Genomic DNA, 18,860 nt, shown 5'->3' on the forward strand with positions numbered 1-18,860 from the left:
GACTCACTGCTCAAGCCACTGCCTCTCCATCTGACTCTCACCCAGGTGGGCCAGGTGCTCTACGCCCCCTTTTTGGTGACACAATGAAAATAATGCATTATGACCACCTGTGCGCTCCTTCCTAAGGGCTCTGCCCCAGGCCTAGGAAGTCTGGAGGGTGCCAGCAGCAGGAATCTTTTCAACATTTTTTTGGCCAAGGACCTAACACCTGTCCCAAATCTTTGACTGCTGTCTTCAAGCTCTTTATCCTACACTCATACCACACACACCTCAAAAGAGAAAAATGATCAGATCATTCGCTGAGAGAAGAAGGAGAAATAAAGAAGAGGGACGTCTAAGTATGGGTGCCCCAGTGGGAGCAATATGGCATTTCAAAAATCACTTCTGGGAATAACTATAAGTGGAAGATAAAATATAATCAAAAAAGAATCAGTATAATCAAAAACAAATTTAGAACCAAATCCCTAAAAAGCGTATGCTTAGATACAGGATATGTTACCTCTGTGTGAACCGCAAGCATCTGTCAATTCTCTGAAAACATTTCTGCAGAGGAAGCGATCACACTCCCTCATGTCTGTCCTCACTGACTGGATCGCGTGTCTCAACCGCATTTCTATCACGCTCCGCTCTTTAAGCAGCAACATTTCTCCTGATGATTTCAGATACATCTTTCCTTGTGCAATAGGCTGTTTGTTTTGCTTTGTTTTATTAAATACTAGTAAATACCATGAAGTTGTATTTAAATATATTTTCATTTGGGGTTCTAACCAATAAAGAAAAAAAATGTGTCTACACCACACACATACACACACATACACACACACACACACACACACACTCACATAGACAGCGATTGCATGCTTAAGTAGAATACCTTGGTTTTTTAATTGTCAGGGCAGAAGAGAAGTAAATATCTTTTTCCTTTTTATTTTATATAAATTTTCATCAGAATGTGTTATTTTCATGTATTTAAAATTTAACTTAGTCCTCTAAACATTAACTTTAAAATGACCCAGGAATCATCATTTCTAATGTGAAATAAGAAGGCATCAAATGGACTACTGCTTTATTTTAACTTCCAACACCAAGAACAGAACTGGTTAGTCCAAAATAAACCAATAAACAGCAACATAATTTGCCAGCTCTGCTCGTATTTAGTACTGTGTCCCAAACCAGTGGTTGATTTTTGCCACACTGAGATAAAGGACCAGGCTGACGATAAAGTGCTCTTCCGTCTCTGTAATCCACACCAGCTCCATGTGCAGTCTTCCGGACGCGTCCGCGTAGTCAACATGATACGTCTGTCCCCAGAAATGAGGACCATCCGAAGGCCTGGGAGAAGACCTCATGCAAACGGGGGAACTGAAACACCAAAAGGGTTGCCCATATTCATCCAAAAGAGTCATGTCCATTATAGAACAACTCTACAAAACAAGCACAAATATTCACAAGTGTAAGGATAAAATGTCCACTTAGACCTGACTTTCAGGTCTAGTTAATAAATCGAGAAATGTACAAGTGAAGCCTGTCATGAGGATGATACGAGTCAAGTGAGAGGACGGAAAAAAGAATAAAACAGCAAGAGGAAACAGCATGTGCAAAGAGCGTGAGAGAACGTGGCACATTTGCTAGAAACGACTCAGTGTGGCTGGGCAGGAGGGTGAGTCGTGAGGGCCGGGCCGGTCAGCTCTGTCCATCATGGCACCTCTGCCACTCGCTTGCAGCAGCCGGTACCAATAAAGGCATGTTGGGTAAAGGAAGGACCGCACTACCACGGGTGGGAGCAGGGAGAATGGTGGCGTGGCTACTGCTCATTGTCATACTAGTGAAGAGACGTCAATTATCAGTGCTAGTAACTCACAGGAAAGAAGAGATGGAAGAACAATTTGCAAGACTAACTGAGCAGAAGCTGGTATCTGGAGGTGAGAGGAAGGGAGTCGGGGGTCTATCTCCTCCTCTGTCCCATTACAGAAGAGGAGGATTTGGGGAGAAGAAAGGGGTCAGGTTCAGACATGCTGAATCTACAATGCAGGGGGGCAGACATCACTGTTTGGGGACTGGACTCGGGGAAGAGACAGATGGGAGACACTGATAGTCATTAATATTACTAATGAGCTATATTTTACATTTTATTTTTGATTACGGTAAAATACATATGACATCAAATTTACCATCTTCACCATTTCCAAGTGTCCAGTTCAGTGGCATGAAGTACTTTCACATGGTTGTGCTACCATCATCACCGTCCATCTCAGAATTCTTTTCATCTTGCAAAACTGCAACTCTTGACCCAGTAAATAACAATACCCCACCCCCTCCTCCAGCCCCTGGCAACCACCCTTTTACTTCCTGTCTCTGTGAACTTGAGGACTCCAGGTACCTCGTAAGTGGAACCCTACAGTATTTGTCATTCTGTGCCTGGCTTATGTCACTTGACATAATGTCCTCAGGGTCCATCCATGTTGTAGCAGGTGTCAGAACATCCTTTTTAAGGCTGAATCATATTCCATTGTGTGGAGAGGCTCCATCGTGTGTGTCTACCCATCCGCTGATGGACACCTGGGTTGCTCCCACCTGTTGGCTGTTGTGGAATAACGCTGCTATGAACACGGGTGCACAATGTGGGCTGTATCTTCTAACACGTTCTATGTACCAGACATGAATCCAAGCAGGTTATTTACACTATTTTAGTTAGTTCTCAAGAAACTAGGCGGTAACAACAAGGCTAAAATCTACTAACACTTTTTCAGATATGGCTTATTATTCACCGTGACTTGTGCCCAATGTTAGCGTTTTATTAATGACAACACTTTCTCTTACAGACCAGCATAAACTGAGCATAGACATCAGCATAATTATAGATATCGAGAAATACTATAGATATCGGTATGAACGTACATTCAGAGGTCTATACGCTATTAAATGTGGATGAAAGTACTGACCATTTGGACCTGCATATGACCAGGTCAAAAGGTCTTGACTCAGAAAATGTGTATCTTAGAGAAATTTAAGGAACACAAACATTCCAAAAGTTGAAAAACATGAGACGTTTACTAAGTGATGGAGGTGACCTGGTTCCAGATCCAGAGGAGACCAGAGGGAAGACCAGCCCCGTGAACCTTCCCTAACCCCTGACATCAGAGAGCACAGATAAGAGCAGAAAGCTCCTCCTCCCACGTCAGGTGGGGATGGCCCGGGGGGCCTGGACCTCACTGCTGATGCCATGCCAGGTCCTGGAGCAGAGCAGGGCAGCCCCACGACAGCCCTCTCCATCGCACCCTCTGCTTCCTCTACAACAGGGACCACAGCTCACAGGTGGAGGAGAAAGGCCCCTCCACACTGCAGCCTCAGGGGCTGAGAACAGGGAATGGAAGCCGATCCTGAGAGCTGGGAGATGTCTCTGTCACTGCTCAGGTGGCTGGAGCCCTTCTGGAAGCGGCAGCTCTCAGAAGGGCCATTGGACGGAGGCTGTTGTGTGGCCATGACAACTCCCAGATAACCCAGCAGGTGATGAGAAGCCAAGCCTTTCTCTATCCCCTCACTCTTCACCTAACACTGGTATAATGGTCTCTTGGTTTTCTTATTAAAACCTCACCAAAACCCACCAGGACAGAGATGGAGTTCAGAATCAGGACCAAGGAGGTCTCGCCCATGGGGGCCGAACATTTCAGAGGAAGGTAGAGAAGAAGGAACCAGGAAGGATTCGCCAAGGGGCACACACTCCTAGACCAGGATGGATACACTCATTAGCCTCATGCCCTGCAGCAAATGACTTAGTGTCTCCGCTTTCAGCCCCCTCAGCTGCCCGATAGAGGTGTGAGCTGACCGTCCCCAAAAGCCCTCCAGTTCTAAAGTCTAGCATCATCCACTTCCTTCCCAGCCTAGAAAACAGCAAGGCACACGAAACCCTTTAATAACCTCCCACAGACACTGAAACCCAAATCCAAGTCCGTTACCATGGTGCTTAGGCCCTGCATGAGCTGCCCCAGCCTGCCCAGCTCCCCTCCTGCCATCCATCCCTCTCTCCGCACAGCAGGGAGCCATGTCACACCGGGGAGTGGCAGCCTGGGAGCTGGCACCGGAAGCACAATGCATCCAGGTGGGTGGATGACCTCTCCTGGGCTTATCCAACCTGCCTCCAGCCTCAGCAGGCACCCAATCCCGTGTCACAGGGCAGAGGCCATCTCCTCCTTTCTTCCGGACCGCGCGCCTTCCTCGTCCTGAGCTATCTCCTTTTCCATAGCAAATCACTTCTGTCCTTGGGGGACAGGGGAGGTAAGGCAGGGGTGTGTGCTTTACAACTGCCCACAAACCTTCTACCACTCACTCTCTCCATCTTTCTCCTCGAGAGAGCTGTTTCCAATATGTTTTCCTACATCAGTCTCCCTGGGCCAGACCTTCTACAATGCTCACCCCGAAGCAGGAAGCAGAACTCTAGTCCCTGGAGTAGTAAGTCGGTTTTTCTCAGCTGCACCCCACTTACCAGTGAATTCTGCCAGATTCAAAATTCGGCGTCTGGGAAGAACGCAGCGCTGGCACCCACGGGAACACCATATTCCTTTAAAGGTGTGGATTTTGCAGGCACCATCGCCTGTTATCACCCATTCCGTGGCAGTACTCATCAGCAAACTGGCCAAAGCATCTTTCTTCTGGGGGGAGGGGCACCACCACAGCAACAAGCTGACCCTGTGACACACCCATCGGCGGTTCTACTGAACTCAACTCGTAGCAGAGAGTAAACCGGAGTTGGACATACTGAAACACCCAGCTTAAATTAAAACTGAGGCCAAGCTCCACATAGGAGCCTAACAAAAGAATCCCCACCAATCAGCACTTCTGATAGGAACTGAGAGCAGACAGAGCAGGAGAGCATTTTATTTTGAATTAAACTGAAGACTGAAGGCGAGCTTAGCTGTTCCAAACAACAGTGAAATAGTGCGGTAACCAGTCACCGGGCGACTGCATGGGTTCACTACTGACACCTCAGCCGGTAAGCATCTCTACGTGTATCTGACATCATAACCTGGCTTAAGGAAAACAGGAAAAGAAGGATTTGCTTATCATGTGATTTTTTATGTTGAATAATCTCCCATACAAAATTATGAGCTGTTGAAGTTAAGACTCCAGGCGCTGAAGCTATAGCAACATCCCATCTGAATGACCTCCGTGCCAGGGAGCGTTGGCTGGGGACCCCAGCATCTGGGCTCCTCTGACGAAGCCGCTCCTGGGAACAGTAAGCCAGGGGGGCCTCAGAGATGCCTTCCTGACCTCGAATCACTTCAGACAATGTGATGCGGCAGGCGGCCATCCATCTGTCATCATTATGCATGTCACTCCCTCGCCGTCTGTCCTTGTGACCAGAATCACAGGTGTGGATGACGCGCTTTCTCACTGATCTGGGCTCTGACAAGCGTTGTACGAGACAGTCACTAGGAGACTCCTTTTGGGAGGCGGTTCTACAATTTCCAGGAGAAGCAAGGTTCTTTGTTGGTTGGTTTTTAATAATTATATGTTCCTAGGAAACTTGTTCTATCACATGCCCTTGCTTATAAAGAGTTTTTAACTCCTTGAAACTGATTCTTAGTACAGTTTAGTTTCCATGAACGTGGGGGTGAGGGGGGGGTCAGGTAAACTCCTGACTGCAGGGCAAAGATTAGGGACATGGCACCCCGGCCTGACTTCTGTTCTCTGGGAACTCGAAAGACATTTCAGTCTTAATACTGAACCCAAAATTACCGGCAGCACCATGCAAACTGGCCAGGGCCCAGGGAGAGGGCGCGCACTCTGCAGCAACTCTCACCTCCACCCAAAGCCCACCTGAGAGAAGGGTTTCGAGGGAACACTGTCCAGGGGACACGCAGTCCATTCCCGCATTTCATGACTCGAAATCCTGGGTTTAGAGCCAGCCGTTCTGGTAGAAACCTGCAAGCATGAGTCACACTGGTTCAGCACCATACAGAACCACGCTGTAGTTCGTACTGAAGCCCTACCCTCAACCACCGTCTCTGAGAGCTGCTGGAAGAAATCTGTCACTGCCTTTTGCTGCTAAACGCTACTGAGCAGTGGCCCATTCTGTGGCTCAGTCTGCCCTACATATCCGCCCACTGGGGACTGTGTTTTTAATGATTGGAGCCAGAAAGAAGCTTTGTTTCTCGGTATAATTACTACATTTCCCTTTGAGAACTAAGGAACAGCTCTCATCCTGCTCTCAACTACCCGAAAAGACAGAACAATGATTTTTTTAATTATGCTGACCCTCACAGTCTATTTTTATTTCAATGTTCCATTTCAGTGCATATTTTTATAAGACCCATCTAAATCCATTTTTGAAAGGTCAGGTCTGTGGTCTTGAACATTCTTTTGTGTGCAACAAACATAATCTTTACCAAAATTTAAATATTTGCTTACATGCAAACAGAACAAAATATCTCATTATACCAACCAGCAAGTGGCCGGAGAGTTGACACAGCTGACCTGAACAGCCGGGCTGGGACCGCACACGTCCACCTATACGTGGGTTATCTCCAATAAATACTGTAGATGTACTTTCCTTTAGATGTTCTTCGTAACATTTTCTTCTGTCTGGCCTACTTTATTGTAAGAACGCAGGATAAGACACATGTAACATACAAGATACATGGTAACTGACCGTCACGTGATCCGTAAGGCTTCCAGCCACCAGCAGGCTATGAGGAATTAAGTTTGGGGGGAGTCTCAAGTTCCACGTGGATTTCCAGCTGCGCGGGATTCAGTGCTATTCAAGCAGCAAGTGTCCTTGGGGATAGGTAAGTCCTTCTAACGCTCAGTGGTCTCACTGTCTGTGGCCTCAGTCCTCATGACTGATGGTTCTGACAGGGGTGCAGACCCGTGTGGCAAAGAAAAGCCACGTCACTGGAGGGTCCTGCGTTCACAGGACATGGGTCCCCCTCAATATGAAGATCCTATTCATCCCACACAAAAAAGCTGGGGAGTAACCAAACCAGGGGCAGCCGTGAGCACAAAATCCCAGAAGAAAATGAAACCATGTCACAACATCCCACGTCCTCTCCCTCTTCCTCCCCCTGCCACCAATTGCCAACCACTAAACCAACTCTCCCATCCACAGGCTAATTTTTGATAGGGGTATAAACTGGTTTAACTGTTCAAGGAAATGACTGTGTCCTGGAAGTCATAACTGCAATAAGTTTTAAATTGGTGGGTAAGTAATTAAGACATTTTGAGCAAATGCTTCTTTGCCTGGTCCAAGCCACAAAACGAACAGACAGAGGGGCCCCGAGCTGTGCAGTGCCGGTGCCACCAACGCTGCCCAGCCTGCTGTGGCACGCCCCTGCCTCCGCCGCTCTCCACGGAAAACAGAAGGTCCTCAGGAAGCATCTGAGGGACGAATCACCTGACTGCCAATGGCTGCGGACACACATACCCCTCCAGACGCCAGCACAGGAAATCCAGGACTGTAAAAGCTGCATCACACACGTGCATCAACAGACATTTTTATTCTACAGAAACCAGGTTACTTTAAGAAAAGAAAACAAGTTACCTTTATACAGCCATCAAAAACATCAGTTCTCCAGGAGAGGCCAACTTTTCCAACAAGAGGAAGGTGTTCTGTGTTATTTTTAAAATGGATCACAATGAGCTTCGCATATCCATTTTCAATATGTCCTGAAAAGATTTAATAGTTTTCAATTACTATAACCATGGCAGGACAAGCTGAGCCTCTTCAGGTTTGCCGCTCCATAAAGGATGGCTCATCTGCAAGGCCCAGAGTCACTGACGGAGGGGGACACTGCCAGAGCTAACCGGCGCCTAGCTTGAGGGCAGGGCCACGCACCTGCACCCCAGAGACAGAGAAATGAGGGGGAGCTCTGGAAAAGTGATCCCAAAGGCGAGTCAGGGAGAGGATGGCAGGAAGCTGGACTCCCACCCACCCCATCACTGGTAGAGAGCAGCTAAGGAGGCAAAGGTTCTGCTGATGTGTTAAGCTAACAGCAGTGAAAAGCGGAAAGCCAGAACTGGGGAACCGAAGAAAGCAGACCCCAGGAAAGGGCCCAGGAAGGGACACTGAACGTGAGGGAGCACGGAGAGAGATGTCGGAGGAAGGAGGGGTTTGGGAGCAGCTCAGCATGGGCGCACGTGAAGGAAACATCGCTGCACACGCTTATAAATGGGTCGGACTCCTCGCACATGCTCACCAACAGCTTGAGAGCAGAGGCCCTGCCCCCCCCCATTCTGACCAGCGCGCAGCTAAGAGCAACCTCGCCACGCAGGGCCCAGCACAGCCCAGGCACACCCGCCTTTCAAGGCTCTTGTGATGGGGCGCCTTCCGTACAGCTACGCTTCACACAACCACGTGCACACGTCCCGAAAAGCGACCGATAGCACCTTCGCTCGAATCAAAGACCTCCTCAGAGAGCGACACCTGAACAAAGGTAAGATGTAAGTCACGGGGCAACGCAGATGGAAGAAGGATAGAGAAGAGCAAATGTGTTTTGACCCTAGGTTGGTTATTTCACGGGACAAAGTAAAACCAAAGCTAAGCTGCCGTGGCAGCCAAAGCCCTATTCTAGAAATTCTATATGGTGTTCTCACTTAAGTGTAGCCAGAAGATTCAAACCAGGGTTCCCCCAGCCAGAGCCAGCGGCCTGTTCTGTGACACAAGGCACTGTAAGTGACAGCCCCCATTAGAGAGCGAGCGCTTGGGGCCCTGCAGGAGGGCGCGCTCAGCCTGGGCTACACACAGCCATTGCCCAGGTTCGCTTTTATTCCAAGGACAGAGGCTACCGAGTAATTAGCAGGAACTGTGAAGCTTCCCTCCTCCCCGTCGGTGCAGGAGTGAATGCCAAACGACACTGACCCTCCCCGGCAACAGCGCTCTGGTTCCGCGGGAAGAGGGAGGGCTCCGAGGGGGCACAGTAATGACAATCTGAGTGGACCAGATGCGGCTCCGTATTACTGCACAGCCATGTGCAAAAGCAAGAGGCCTCCGACTGGCCACGGCCCAGGCGGGCATGCGTGCTGGCAGCTGGACGGTGCCGGCCAGAAAACCGGCATTTCATTGTCCATGTGGCTTGTCCTGAGGACATTGCAAAAATCGGGCCCCAAAGTACAACAGCCAATAACATCTCAACAGCAACTGTCTGAGCTAATGAGCACGAATCTCGGCAGGAAGCAGGGGCTGCCGTTATTCTGTCATTACCAGATATGCCCCCTTAGAACAACTACTATGACATCTGCAGTGTCGGAAAAGGTCAGAGCCCTTTCCAGCAACCCTCTGTAACCACTATTTCTACAAGATTTTTAAAAAGGTAACGCTCTTTCCACATTTAAACAACGGGCACCCAGAATGTATGTGTGCACGTGTATTTAAACTGTACACCAGGCATGGCGGCAAGCACTTTGTATAGCAGCTGCAAAGACTGACACGAACACCTTAGATAACACTATTCATTAGGCATGCGAGTTTTCTGGACCCACGGGGGAGAAAACTGGGCACACAGAGGTGGACAGCACCTTGTCCAATGTCGTACTGCTGATAAGTGGTAAAGACACGATTCAAACCTTGCTCTGAGTTGAGTCCATGTTGTAATCGAAGAGAACACACAAAAAAGGGAAACCAATCACCTATTAGTTTAAGTGCTGAGAGTTCATAATATGGGTTTAAATTCTCATGAAATTGTGCTTTCATATTATGGCCAATAGGAAAAAATCTATAAATGAGCAGGCAAAATATGCTGGGGAATCATTTACAGCTCCCCAAAATGTTTGGTAATTTCTCCATTTGTGAGTCCCACACTCACTATTGCCCGTTCCCAACCTGCATTATAACTAAGTCAAGAGGGACCTGGATTCCTTGGCTGTGAGCAAACGTATCCTTAGTGAAGTCCTGTGTTTCTTAAACCATTCAGAAAAAATCTTAACCTTAACCTATCAATATATAAGACCATCCCCAAAACGTAGAAATGCCATTCGACGCTCACTGCCTTTAGCTTCCAGGGACAGGCACTTAAAGCATGGCCTGGAGAGTTGCAAAGACCTCATTGTAAACCCTGCCCAGCCACTCAGTAGCTGTGCAACCATAGTCAAGCTCCACGCTGAGGAAAATAAGGACACAAATAGAAAGGACTTTATAAGCCTTTGTGAAGAGGAATGGAACTAAGAATAAATATTAACATTACAGATATTTTATTACATATACCAGGCTAAGTGTGCTAAACACCTTATAAGCATTATCTCAACAAAATATTCTATCTAAAGAGCCAGTATACAGCTAAGCAGAAAGTAGAGATGTACCATGTTCATGGACTGCAAGGTTCAATACTATGAAGATATCCACTTACCCATATTGATCTATAGATTTAATGTAATCTCAATCATAATCCCAGCAGGCATTTAAATAAGTAATTTATAAATAATCAGAATTAATAAATAAATAATTAAACTTGACAAAATGATTCTAAAATTCATACGGAAATAGTAAGGACCTAAAACAGCCACACAATCTTGAAAAGAAGGAAAAAGTTGACTTCAAAGCTTACTGTAGAGCTACAGTGATCAAGACAGTATGGCACTTGCTATAAAGACCCACGAATAGAGAAACAGAATAGAATAAAGGCATTCAGAAAGAAAACAACACTGTTACAAGCAACTGACTTTTGACAAAGATATCAAAATAATGCAATGAGAAAACAAAGTCTTTTCACAAATGGTGCAAAAAAAAAAAAACAACTTACTATCCACATGGGAAACTAAAATGAACCTCAACTCTCATACTTTATACAAAAATTAATTAGGGATGGATCATAGACCTAAAATGTAAACACTAAAACTATAATACAACTGGAATAAAGGATATTTCTGTAACCTGGGGCACAACAAGCTTTTAATATAGAAAAAAGAAAACAATGACCATAAATTTTTACAAGTGATAGATTTCATCAAAATGAGAAACTTCTGCTCATTAAGAGATATCATTAAAACAATGAATAAGTAAGCCACAGACTGGCTAAAAATATTTCCCAATCTATCTGACAAAGGACTGGCATCCACAATACATAAAGAACATCTACAATTCAGAAATAAAGAGATAAACAACTCATTTTTTTACAAAGGCAAAAGAATTAAGAGATACTTCAAAAAGAAGGTATGCAAATGACTAATAAGCACATGAAGAAGTGTTTAACATAACTGACCTTCAGAAAATGAAAACCAAAACCACCATAAGGTACCACTACCACCACACAGAAGATCAACTAAAATAAAAGACGAATCACATCAAATGTTGGTCAGGATATGGGACAACCAGAACTCATACGTTGATGATGGGAGTGTAAATGGTGCAACCATTGTTTAAAAAAAAAAAAAAAAAATCTAAAAAAATAATTAGCAATTTCTTACACATAAAATTTTCTTATACATAAAAAAAAATTTTAATACATAAACCTACAATAAGACCCAACAATTCCAGTTCTAGGTATTTAGCCAAGAAAAATGAGAGCATGTGTCCGTAAGAAGAGACTTTCACAACAATTCTATAGCAGCTTTACTTATAACAGCCCAAAACAGAAAATAAACCATATTTCATGTCCATCAACAGGGAAATGGGTGAGCAAATTGTGGCATATTCAGTCAATGGAATACTACTCATCACAATTAGGAATGACTAACAATGCTGCAACAGGACAGCTGAAACACAAAGACATTTTGCTAAAAGAAGAGTCTGGACGTAAAAGAGCACAGTGAAAGAATCCAGGAACAAGAGCACATACTGCATGATCCCATTTACATGAAGTTCTAGAACAAGCGAAACTAATCTAGGGTGAAAAAAAATCAGAAAAACAATGTGGAAGTTCTTATACTAGTCTTGCAATTTTTCCTAAGTTGGAAACTATATCAAAATAATAAGTTACAGAAGAACTGGTACTCAGGACGGGTGAGCTGCTAGCTGGGTCAACCTTCCTGCAATGGCCCTTCTGCTTACTGCACTGGCTGCTCCTTTCCTACCCAACCTATAACTGGGCAAGCCCCAAATCTGTGTCCCCAGATCCGCACTCACCCTTCTACCTCCACTAATCTTGTCCTTTTCTAAACCCTACTGCACACGCTTTAACATTTAATTATACTGCACTGTTTCTGCGTGTTAGATCTATTTCCTCAAGTAACCTACACTTTTTGGGAATAGAGGTCACGTCTTCTACGGTATGTTAATGGCTTCTAATAACATTTCTCATTTCTCAGCTATGATTAGAGTTCATTTTGCTGCCTCATAAAGAGAACACAGAAAAGTTGGGAAATAAAGCATGTGGGGAGGACTGCCTGACTGACTGATTTTCCTAAGGCAAACAACGAAGAAGGGAGGGGGTTAAATTAGATCAGAACTGCCTGAAGCAGGAAACACAGAACACAGTTTAACTGAAGAGATAAACCCAATTTCACTGGGGAAATTGAATGGGATAGAACCCGAGGTCGCCATCTGAGAGACCAACTCAGTAACACACGAATAAATGGGACAGACATCAGTAGCCACGCTGAGGTGTGTGTAAATCTTGGGTAAAAAGATAGGGAGACCTTATAAACTCAAAAATATTTGCCAGAATATTAACATTTTACAGTTGCAGAGACCTGATACTGCAGAGGAATAATTAATAACCAGATAGTATAGACTCTGATGATCAAACAGAATCGGCACTAACTCTTACGGATAGAAAAATCTTTAGTATTTCCCCATTTCTGTTATGAGTATTTATAATATTTATGTTATGAGGTGTCCAACATAAATCTCCTCAAGGCACATACAGCACGGCTTTCCTCTTTTTCTCAGCTAATTATCTTCAGATGCCTCTCTTGTTTTCCAAACCCCTGAGCTACGTGAAATTTACGTAGCTATATGTAGACATAGATCACGGAATATCAAAGAGAGGTGGTCTCTGAGCATAAGGATCAGAACTCTCTCTTCCCTTTTTGTTTGTTATACAAGTTGCAAACGTCAAATGAACTGGAGCTGTATTGGTGAGAGACTGAAAAAATAGAACTTCCAATTCTTTAGGAAATTTCTGTCCCCAGTTCAGGCTTGGTGGATGTGATGACACCAATAAAATCTCCTATAATCTCGTGAGCCACAGGGTGTCTACTTCTTTCATATTAACTGGACCCTAGAAGTCTACATTTGCTGGTGGTATTGTTTCTGATACTGGTGACAACTACCTTGATTTTACAGACAATAAAGTATGTACTTAGACTCTTTAAAAATTCACTGTTCATTAATTCAATTGTGTTTGAAAATCGCTTTTTCTATTGATTTATTTAAATGTTCAGATTGGTATTTTCACAAGACCCAGCTCTCTTTTCCATGCCTTTGAGCATAAATTATTTTTTCTAGACTAGTCCTTCTGAAGACGTTTACGGGCACAGTATGTGGTTATTTGTGCCCTCCAACACCTGTCCTGCTTCTCTTGCTGAGCATTGTCCAGTGTTCCTCCGAGAAACACACCCAGGGAGGTCAGCCCCGTGCTTCAGGTGGGCAAAGGGAGGCTCAGAAACTCAGAATCCCCTTGTCCTGGCCCCAGGACCAAGTCAGGGACGATTCACGACCCGACCAGAGCCACGGAGATGCGATGAGACGAGGGCGCGGGACAGGGCGGGGAGTCTTGGAAAGGACAGCCCCAGGGGACACGCATTTACAATTGTCCCCAAAGAACTGCTGATTATTCAAGAAGTTAGAAAAACAACATCAAGGTGAGCAGTGCTCTGTTACCAAAACCTAAAGAAAATAAAAATATCATATCCTTCCTTTTGAATGATTACAAGAATTCAAATCACCGAAAAGAACAAATCGAAATCTGAGGTCCAATCTCAAACAGAAGCCAGAGGCCAGAAATGCAAGTAAAGATGGGAAAGGCTCACCTGAAGGACTCCAGAACCATGAAGCTCCTCCTTGCGTGTCCCATGTCACAGCAGAGGCAGCCCCAGGGACACAGCCTGTGAGCCGCAGAGGCGCCTGGCGGCTGACTGCTCTGCTGTCACCAGTGTGAAACTCTCACTCCTGTTCTCACGAGGAGCCCTGTGGCTGCACTTCACACTGGGCCCCACAAATCATGCAGCCTGTCGTGCCTACACATGAAGTACCACCTACTCCTGATGTGTTCTGACCCAGTACATGGTTACTGGGAACTCCTGGCCCGTGAACAGAGGTTTGTAATGCTGAGTTTTCATGGGTCACCAGATGCACGAAGCAGGAAAAATGAACTAACAATCAATGATGAAGATGCCATAAGGAATTCTCTGTTCTAATTTCTCTAGGTAATCACCACCCAGACGGGACTGCACTGTTTCTAATGGCTCCCTGTTATGATAAATGCTTAGAGAGAAGATGCTGACCTAGAAACACAGAAAGTAATTAGTATCAAGGAACAGAGGGAACAAAAACAGTCATCTGTTTTTAGAGTCGCAACATTAAAAATGAGATAATACACTGTATGTGAAAAATATCGGAAAGAAACGATGACACTCTAAAGGACTTTCTTAGAGAAGGTTACCTGGCCTTATCAGCTTGTGCTGCTAAGGACTTGACAACCCTGTTTTGGACAGGAAGAAAGAAGTTCCTGAGGCCCACAACTTCTTTTTATCCCCTCAACACTTTCTATTACGTCTTACAGAGTAAGCACTGAATATTTATCATTTAATCAGTATTTTAATGGAAAACATATTGCAAAACTCTACAGGACAGAGAAGAAATCTACCAAACATAATGGAAACAATCTGAAAGAATTAGTCACCACGCAACGCGAACGTGCAGCATCAGTGACTGGAGGACGGTACAGGGTCGACATAAGGAACATTTCTCCCAAAGGCCGTGGAGGAAACTGAAATCAATGGAGACAGTCCAAACCCCTCAACAAAAACATACCAATTCCTTCCAAATGAGTGTACACACTTCATAGAAATCTGATCAAAATCCAAATGAAATATTTTAAAATCTGGCCAAGTAATTATTAAATACATCTAAAATAATACATGGATGACAAAAACTGAGAAATCTTTGGTAAAAGTTCATTAGTAAGAAATTTCATATTTGGGGAGGGACATGTATTTTCATAACAAAACACACAGGTAAAGCTTGAAACATCCCGTCTGGTCAGGACACAAGCAGAAAGGGAGCTGATCCTCAACAGAGAGAAAGACTGCCGAGAGGGAAGGGTATGGATGGAGTCTGCAGGCTGTGCAGAATTTTCATGTGAATCAAAAGGAAGCATGGGTTTACATACAATGAAAAACACCGCCCGAGTGATCCAAAACAACATACTCGTATACAAGTTAAAAGGCAAAAGACAAAATGGAGGAAATATTTGCCAAGAATGTAAGTCGTAAAAATGCTGTAAGCATTTAAAACAATGGAATCCATCGAACAGAAACATTTAGAAATTCAGTTAGAAAAGAACTGTAAAAATAATGACAAGAGCAGCAACACATGCCCAGCGTCCTGGAGACACTCCTGATTGCCCCACTTTAGTCCTCGGGGACCTTGTAAGGTAGGTGATGTTACTGCACTCTGCGAATGAGGACGCTGGCTGCCCAGGGCCACACGCCTGTGGGAGGTGGTACTGACGCTGGGCCCGAGGAAGATGCCCCTGAAACAGCCCATGTGATGGCCGCGTGATAACTATGAACCTCTGCTATCATCAACTGGTTTTTAAACAGTCAACCTAACTTTCAAAGACATATGCAAATTTAAAACAGACGTCACTTTCACCTCTCAAATCATCAAAGATTTTTCAAAGTAATGCTCATAATAGTGCTACAGTCATGAAAAATGGAGACCATCATTGAGCGAACGGGTCAATAAATCATGATCAAACCAAACAATGGAATGTCATACAACTTTTCAAATCAAATTTTCAGAGACCACTCACTGACATGGGAAAATGCTGACAATGTAATTATACGGGGGAAAAGCAGACACTTCCCATAATATGGTCCACAGATAAAATCTAAAAATGGAACAAAATTATAAACAATCGTTGTCCCTGGGTGATTTTTATTTGCTTCTGTATAAACTTCTATAATTCAGAATTTCAAACCACAAAATAAGAACAAGATGTTAGTTTCTAAATGCATTTTTATAACAACGCCAATGAAAAGTCAAATGGCAGAAGCAGCACACTCTGTTACGTAAAAAAAACCTTTCTTTTATGCTTCTCTGTTCTCCCTCTCAGTCCTGATAAAAAGACTACAACACAGTGTACTACGCAAAACCTTTCTCCTTCAGCTTCTGAAATTGGTAATAATTAGTTTGATGCAAAGATCAAAATGCACACTCCTTCCTCCTTTGCATCACTGATCACGCCCTTTTTCAAGTTCTGTTTACACTTCTAGGACACAACCAGACTATTTCCGGTCTGCTCCTTCAGAGGCTGCCCCATTCTCTTAGCCAAGTGTTCATGGAACCTCTGTGCAGAAAACAGTTACGACAGCAGGCCTTGGCTGTCTGTTCTCAAGACGGCCTGCTTGCAAGGGTGGCCCCTGCCAGCATCTGGGGACGTGGACCCGCTCCTACCTGATGAGGGCACCTCCATGCTCCGTGCCAACAGGTGGTCTACAATCATCTTCCTTCCGGGAGTCTGCACTCTGGATAGTACCCCGCAGAGGGCACCAGTATGACCAGCCCCCAGGAAAATCCCTGGGCGCTGAGTCCCTGACGAGCTTCGCAGGCACATAACATTTCACACGTGTTCTCACAACTCATTCCGGGAGCAATAAGCACATCCTGTGTGACTCCCCTGGGACAGAGCTCTTGGAGCTTGTGCTTGATTCCCTTGGACATCACCTCATGCACCTGTCCCTTTGCCAACCCCGCTCTGCCCCCTCTCACCGTCATGAATCTCAGCCAACTCTATCCTGAGTCCTATGATCCTCCAGCGGTTCACTGAGCTGGGGTTCAGGGTTGGTCTTGGGGACCCAAGGCCAACAGTCCATCCACATTTCCAAAAGAACAGAAAACCCACAAGGCACTTTTATAAGCTTACCTCAAGTTTTCATTTGCAAATTACTCGTTCAGTATTTCCTTGTCTGTTTATCCTCCCCTCCGTCTTACTTCTCATAAATCCAATTCAGATGACAAAATATATCTTCACCTAACCTTCCTTTCAGCCTAATTATAGTGGCAACACACTAAGAAACAGGTAGCAAATACGCACAGGTTCAGGGATCACAACTTTTTTGAAAACAGATCATTGGGATCCCCTTCCAAAAGTCCTTAATGCAGCCATGACTTGTCAAAGTGGCAGAATACATACAAATACAAGGAGACAAAACTCCCCAGTTCTTGGGGGAGGAATCCGACAAACGTCCAAGGAGCAAGTCAAAGGAACCTTCAGGGAGAGAAGAAAAGCCACAGATCCTCTTAAGTGACTGGCAGGTAGGCTCAGAGGCAGACAGTCCTATCCCCTGACCAGTGGCTGGCTGAGGGGGAATAACGTAGGCACTCTAGTAGGACAGTATGTTAGGAAATGAGGACCGAGGCTTCTCCTGACACGCCACAGCAGCCCTGCTGGGACCTGGAAGGGCAGTGTGGGTGTCACCACGCCAGGAACCGAGCCCCCAGATCGTGCTGCAATCCAAAGCCAAGAGCCTCAGCCGTGGCTCTGTGTGGACCAGGACCGCACTGCCGGGAGCTAGAAACCCTTGAGTGTCTCCCATCAGGCAGCTCGGGTGTGACCAGCCCCTGTGACTTGGGAATCTCACCCCACGCACCAACAGTTAACCTGGGTCTCCTGGTTTGATTTTAGTAATATGTATTTTATTTTTTTAAAAAAACCCAAAGACCTTGTAGCAAAGAACACAAGACAGAGTTAAGAAAATAGAACAAAGGGGTATTTTGTTCCGAGAAAATACTCTGACCGTGAGGCAGAGAGCATCAGCTGGCTGGCACTCACTCCGAATGCTCCTCTGGGAGAGTTCTGTCTGAATGTAAACATGGCTCAAATCCTTCGATTATTTGTGGTCCCTGCATAGTTGAGTCTACAGATCTTTTAGTTAATCTTAAGTAACTTCTTCTACACAATGCATTCTATCCCAACACTCTAAAAATACATACATATCCTCTAAATGATGATGTACTCAGATATATAGATATATCATGGCACAATTAACTAAAATAGCTTCTAATTGCTTTGCTGTGAGTCCAGTATTTATCAGAATAATTTGACAGAAGAATCTGAAACCGCAAAAGATGTATACAGGTATTTCGCTCCATCCATCTGGGAATCTATTACTTCAGTGACGCCATACCGTTTCCTGGTTACTGTAGTTTATAGAGTCTTTCACATTTCATAAGGCCAGTCCCCTCTTACTACTCCTTTTCAAAATTTAATCAAGACCTGAAGGGGATCACACAGGTGTTTGCTTTATGATAATTTGTTTCATGCATTTCTCTATGTCATTTCACAATTCAAAGCAGTTTAATTAAAAAAGAGAAAAGCAAGGAAACAATTAACATGATATACAGAACAGCAGTGACACAATGTATAGAACTGGCAGAAAGAAAGGTACCTGAGAGCAGGAAGGGACACACAGGTGACTTCAAAGTTATCAGTAATGATCTATATTTTAAACTCTGTGGTGGCTACCTGGGGTTTTGTATGTTTTTCTGTAGCCTATACACACATCACACATAGAAAAGATTATTCCATCTCATAATGAAATTTTGAAAACAAAAATTGATCAGCCATTCCATATGCATATGTATATGCATATTTTTCTAAACGGAGTTTAGGCTCACCTTCGTTAAGTTTCATGATAAATTTCCACTGGGATTTTTTCATAGAACTACAAGGAATTTGTGGACTAAACTGGTACATCCTCAGAAT

General features: G+C 44.6%; 1 protein-coding gene across 5 annotated transcripts in view; it reads right to left on the minus strand.

Annotated features, from left to right (window-relative positions):
• Positions 1 to 991: 991 nt before the first annotated feature.
• Positions 992 to 18,860, minus strand: part of FBXO15 (F-box protein 15) — a 46,238-nt gene continuing 28,369 nt past the window's right edge. For 2 of the 5 annotated variants that reach the window (XM_033135630.1, XM_033135626.1), the window contains 2 exons: positions 7,538 to 7,662; positions 992 to 1,424 (listed from right to left, as the gene is read on the minus strand). In XM_033135630.1, coding sequence (XP_032991521.1) covers positions 1,155 to 1,424; positions 7,538 to 7,662 — 395 coding nt within the window. In that variant the 3' untranslated portion in view covers positions 992 to 1,154. Of the gene's footprint in view, positions 1,425 to 2,180; positions 2,582 to 6,326; positions 6,964 to 7,537; positions 7,663 to 18,860 lie in introns of those variants that run through there. The other 3 variants (XM_033135629.1, XM_033135628.1, XM_033135631.1) reach the window with 3 other exon arrangements.

The sequence above is a fragment of the Rhinolophus ferrumequinum genome, chromosome 19 (assembly GCF_004115265.2).
Source record: "Rhinolophus ferrumequinum isolate MPI-CBG mRhiFer1 chromosome 19, mRhiFer1_v1.p, whole genome shotgun sequence".
In the NCBI taxonomy this organism is placed as follows: Eukaryota; Metazoa; Chordata; class Mammalia; order Chiroptera; family Rhinolophidae; genus Rhinolophus; species Rhinolophus ferrumequinum.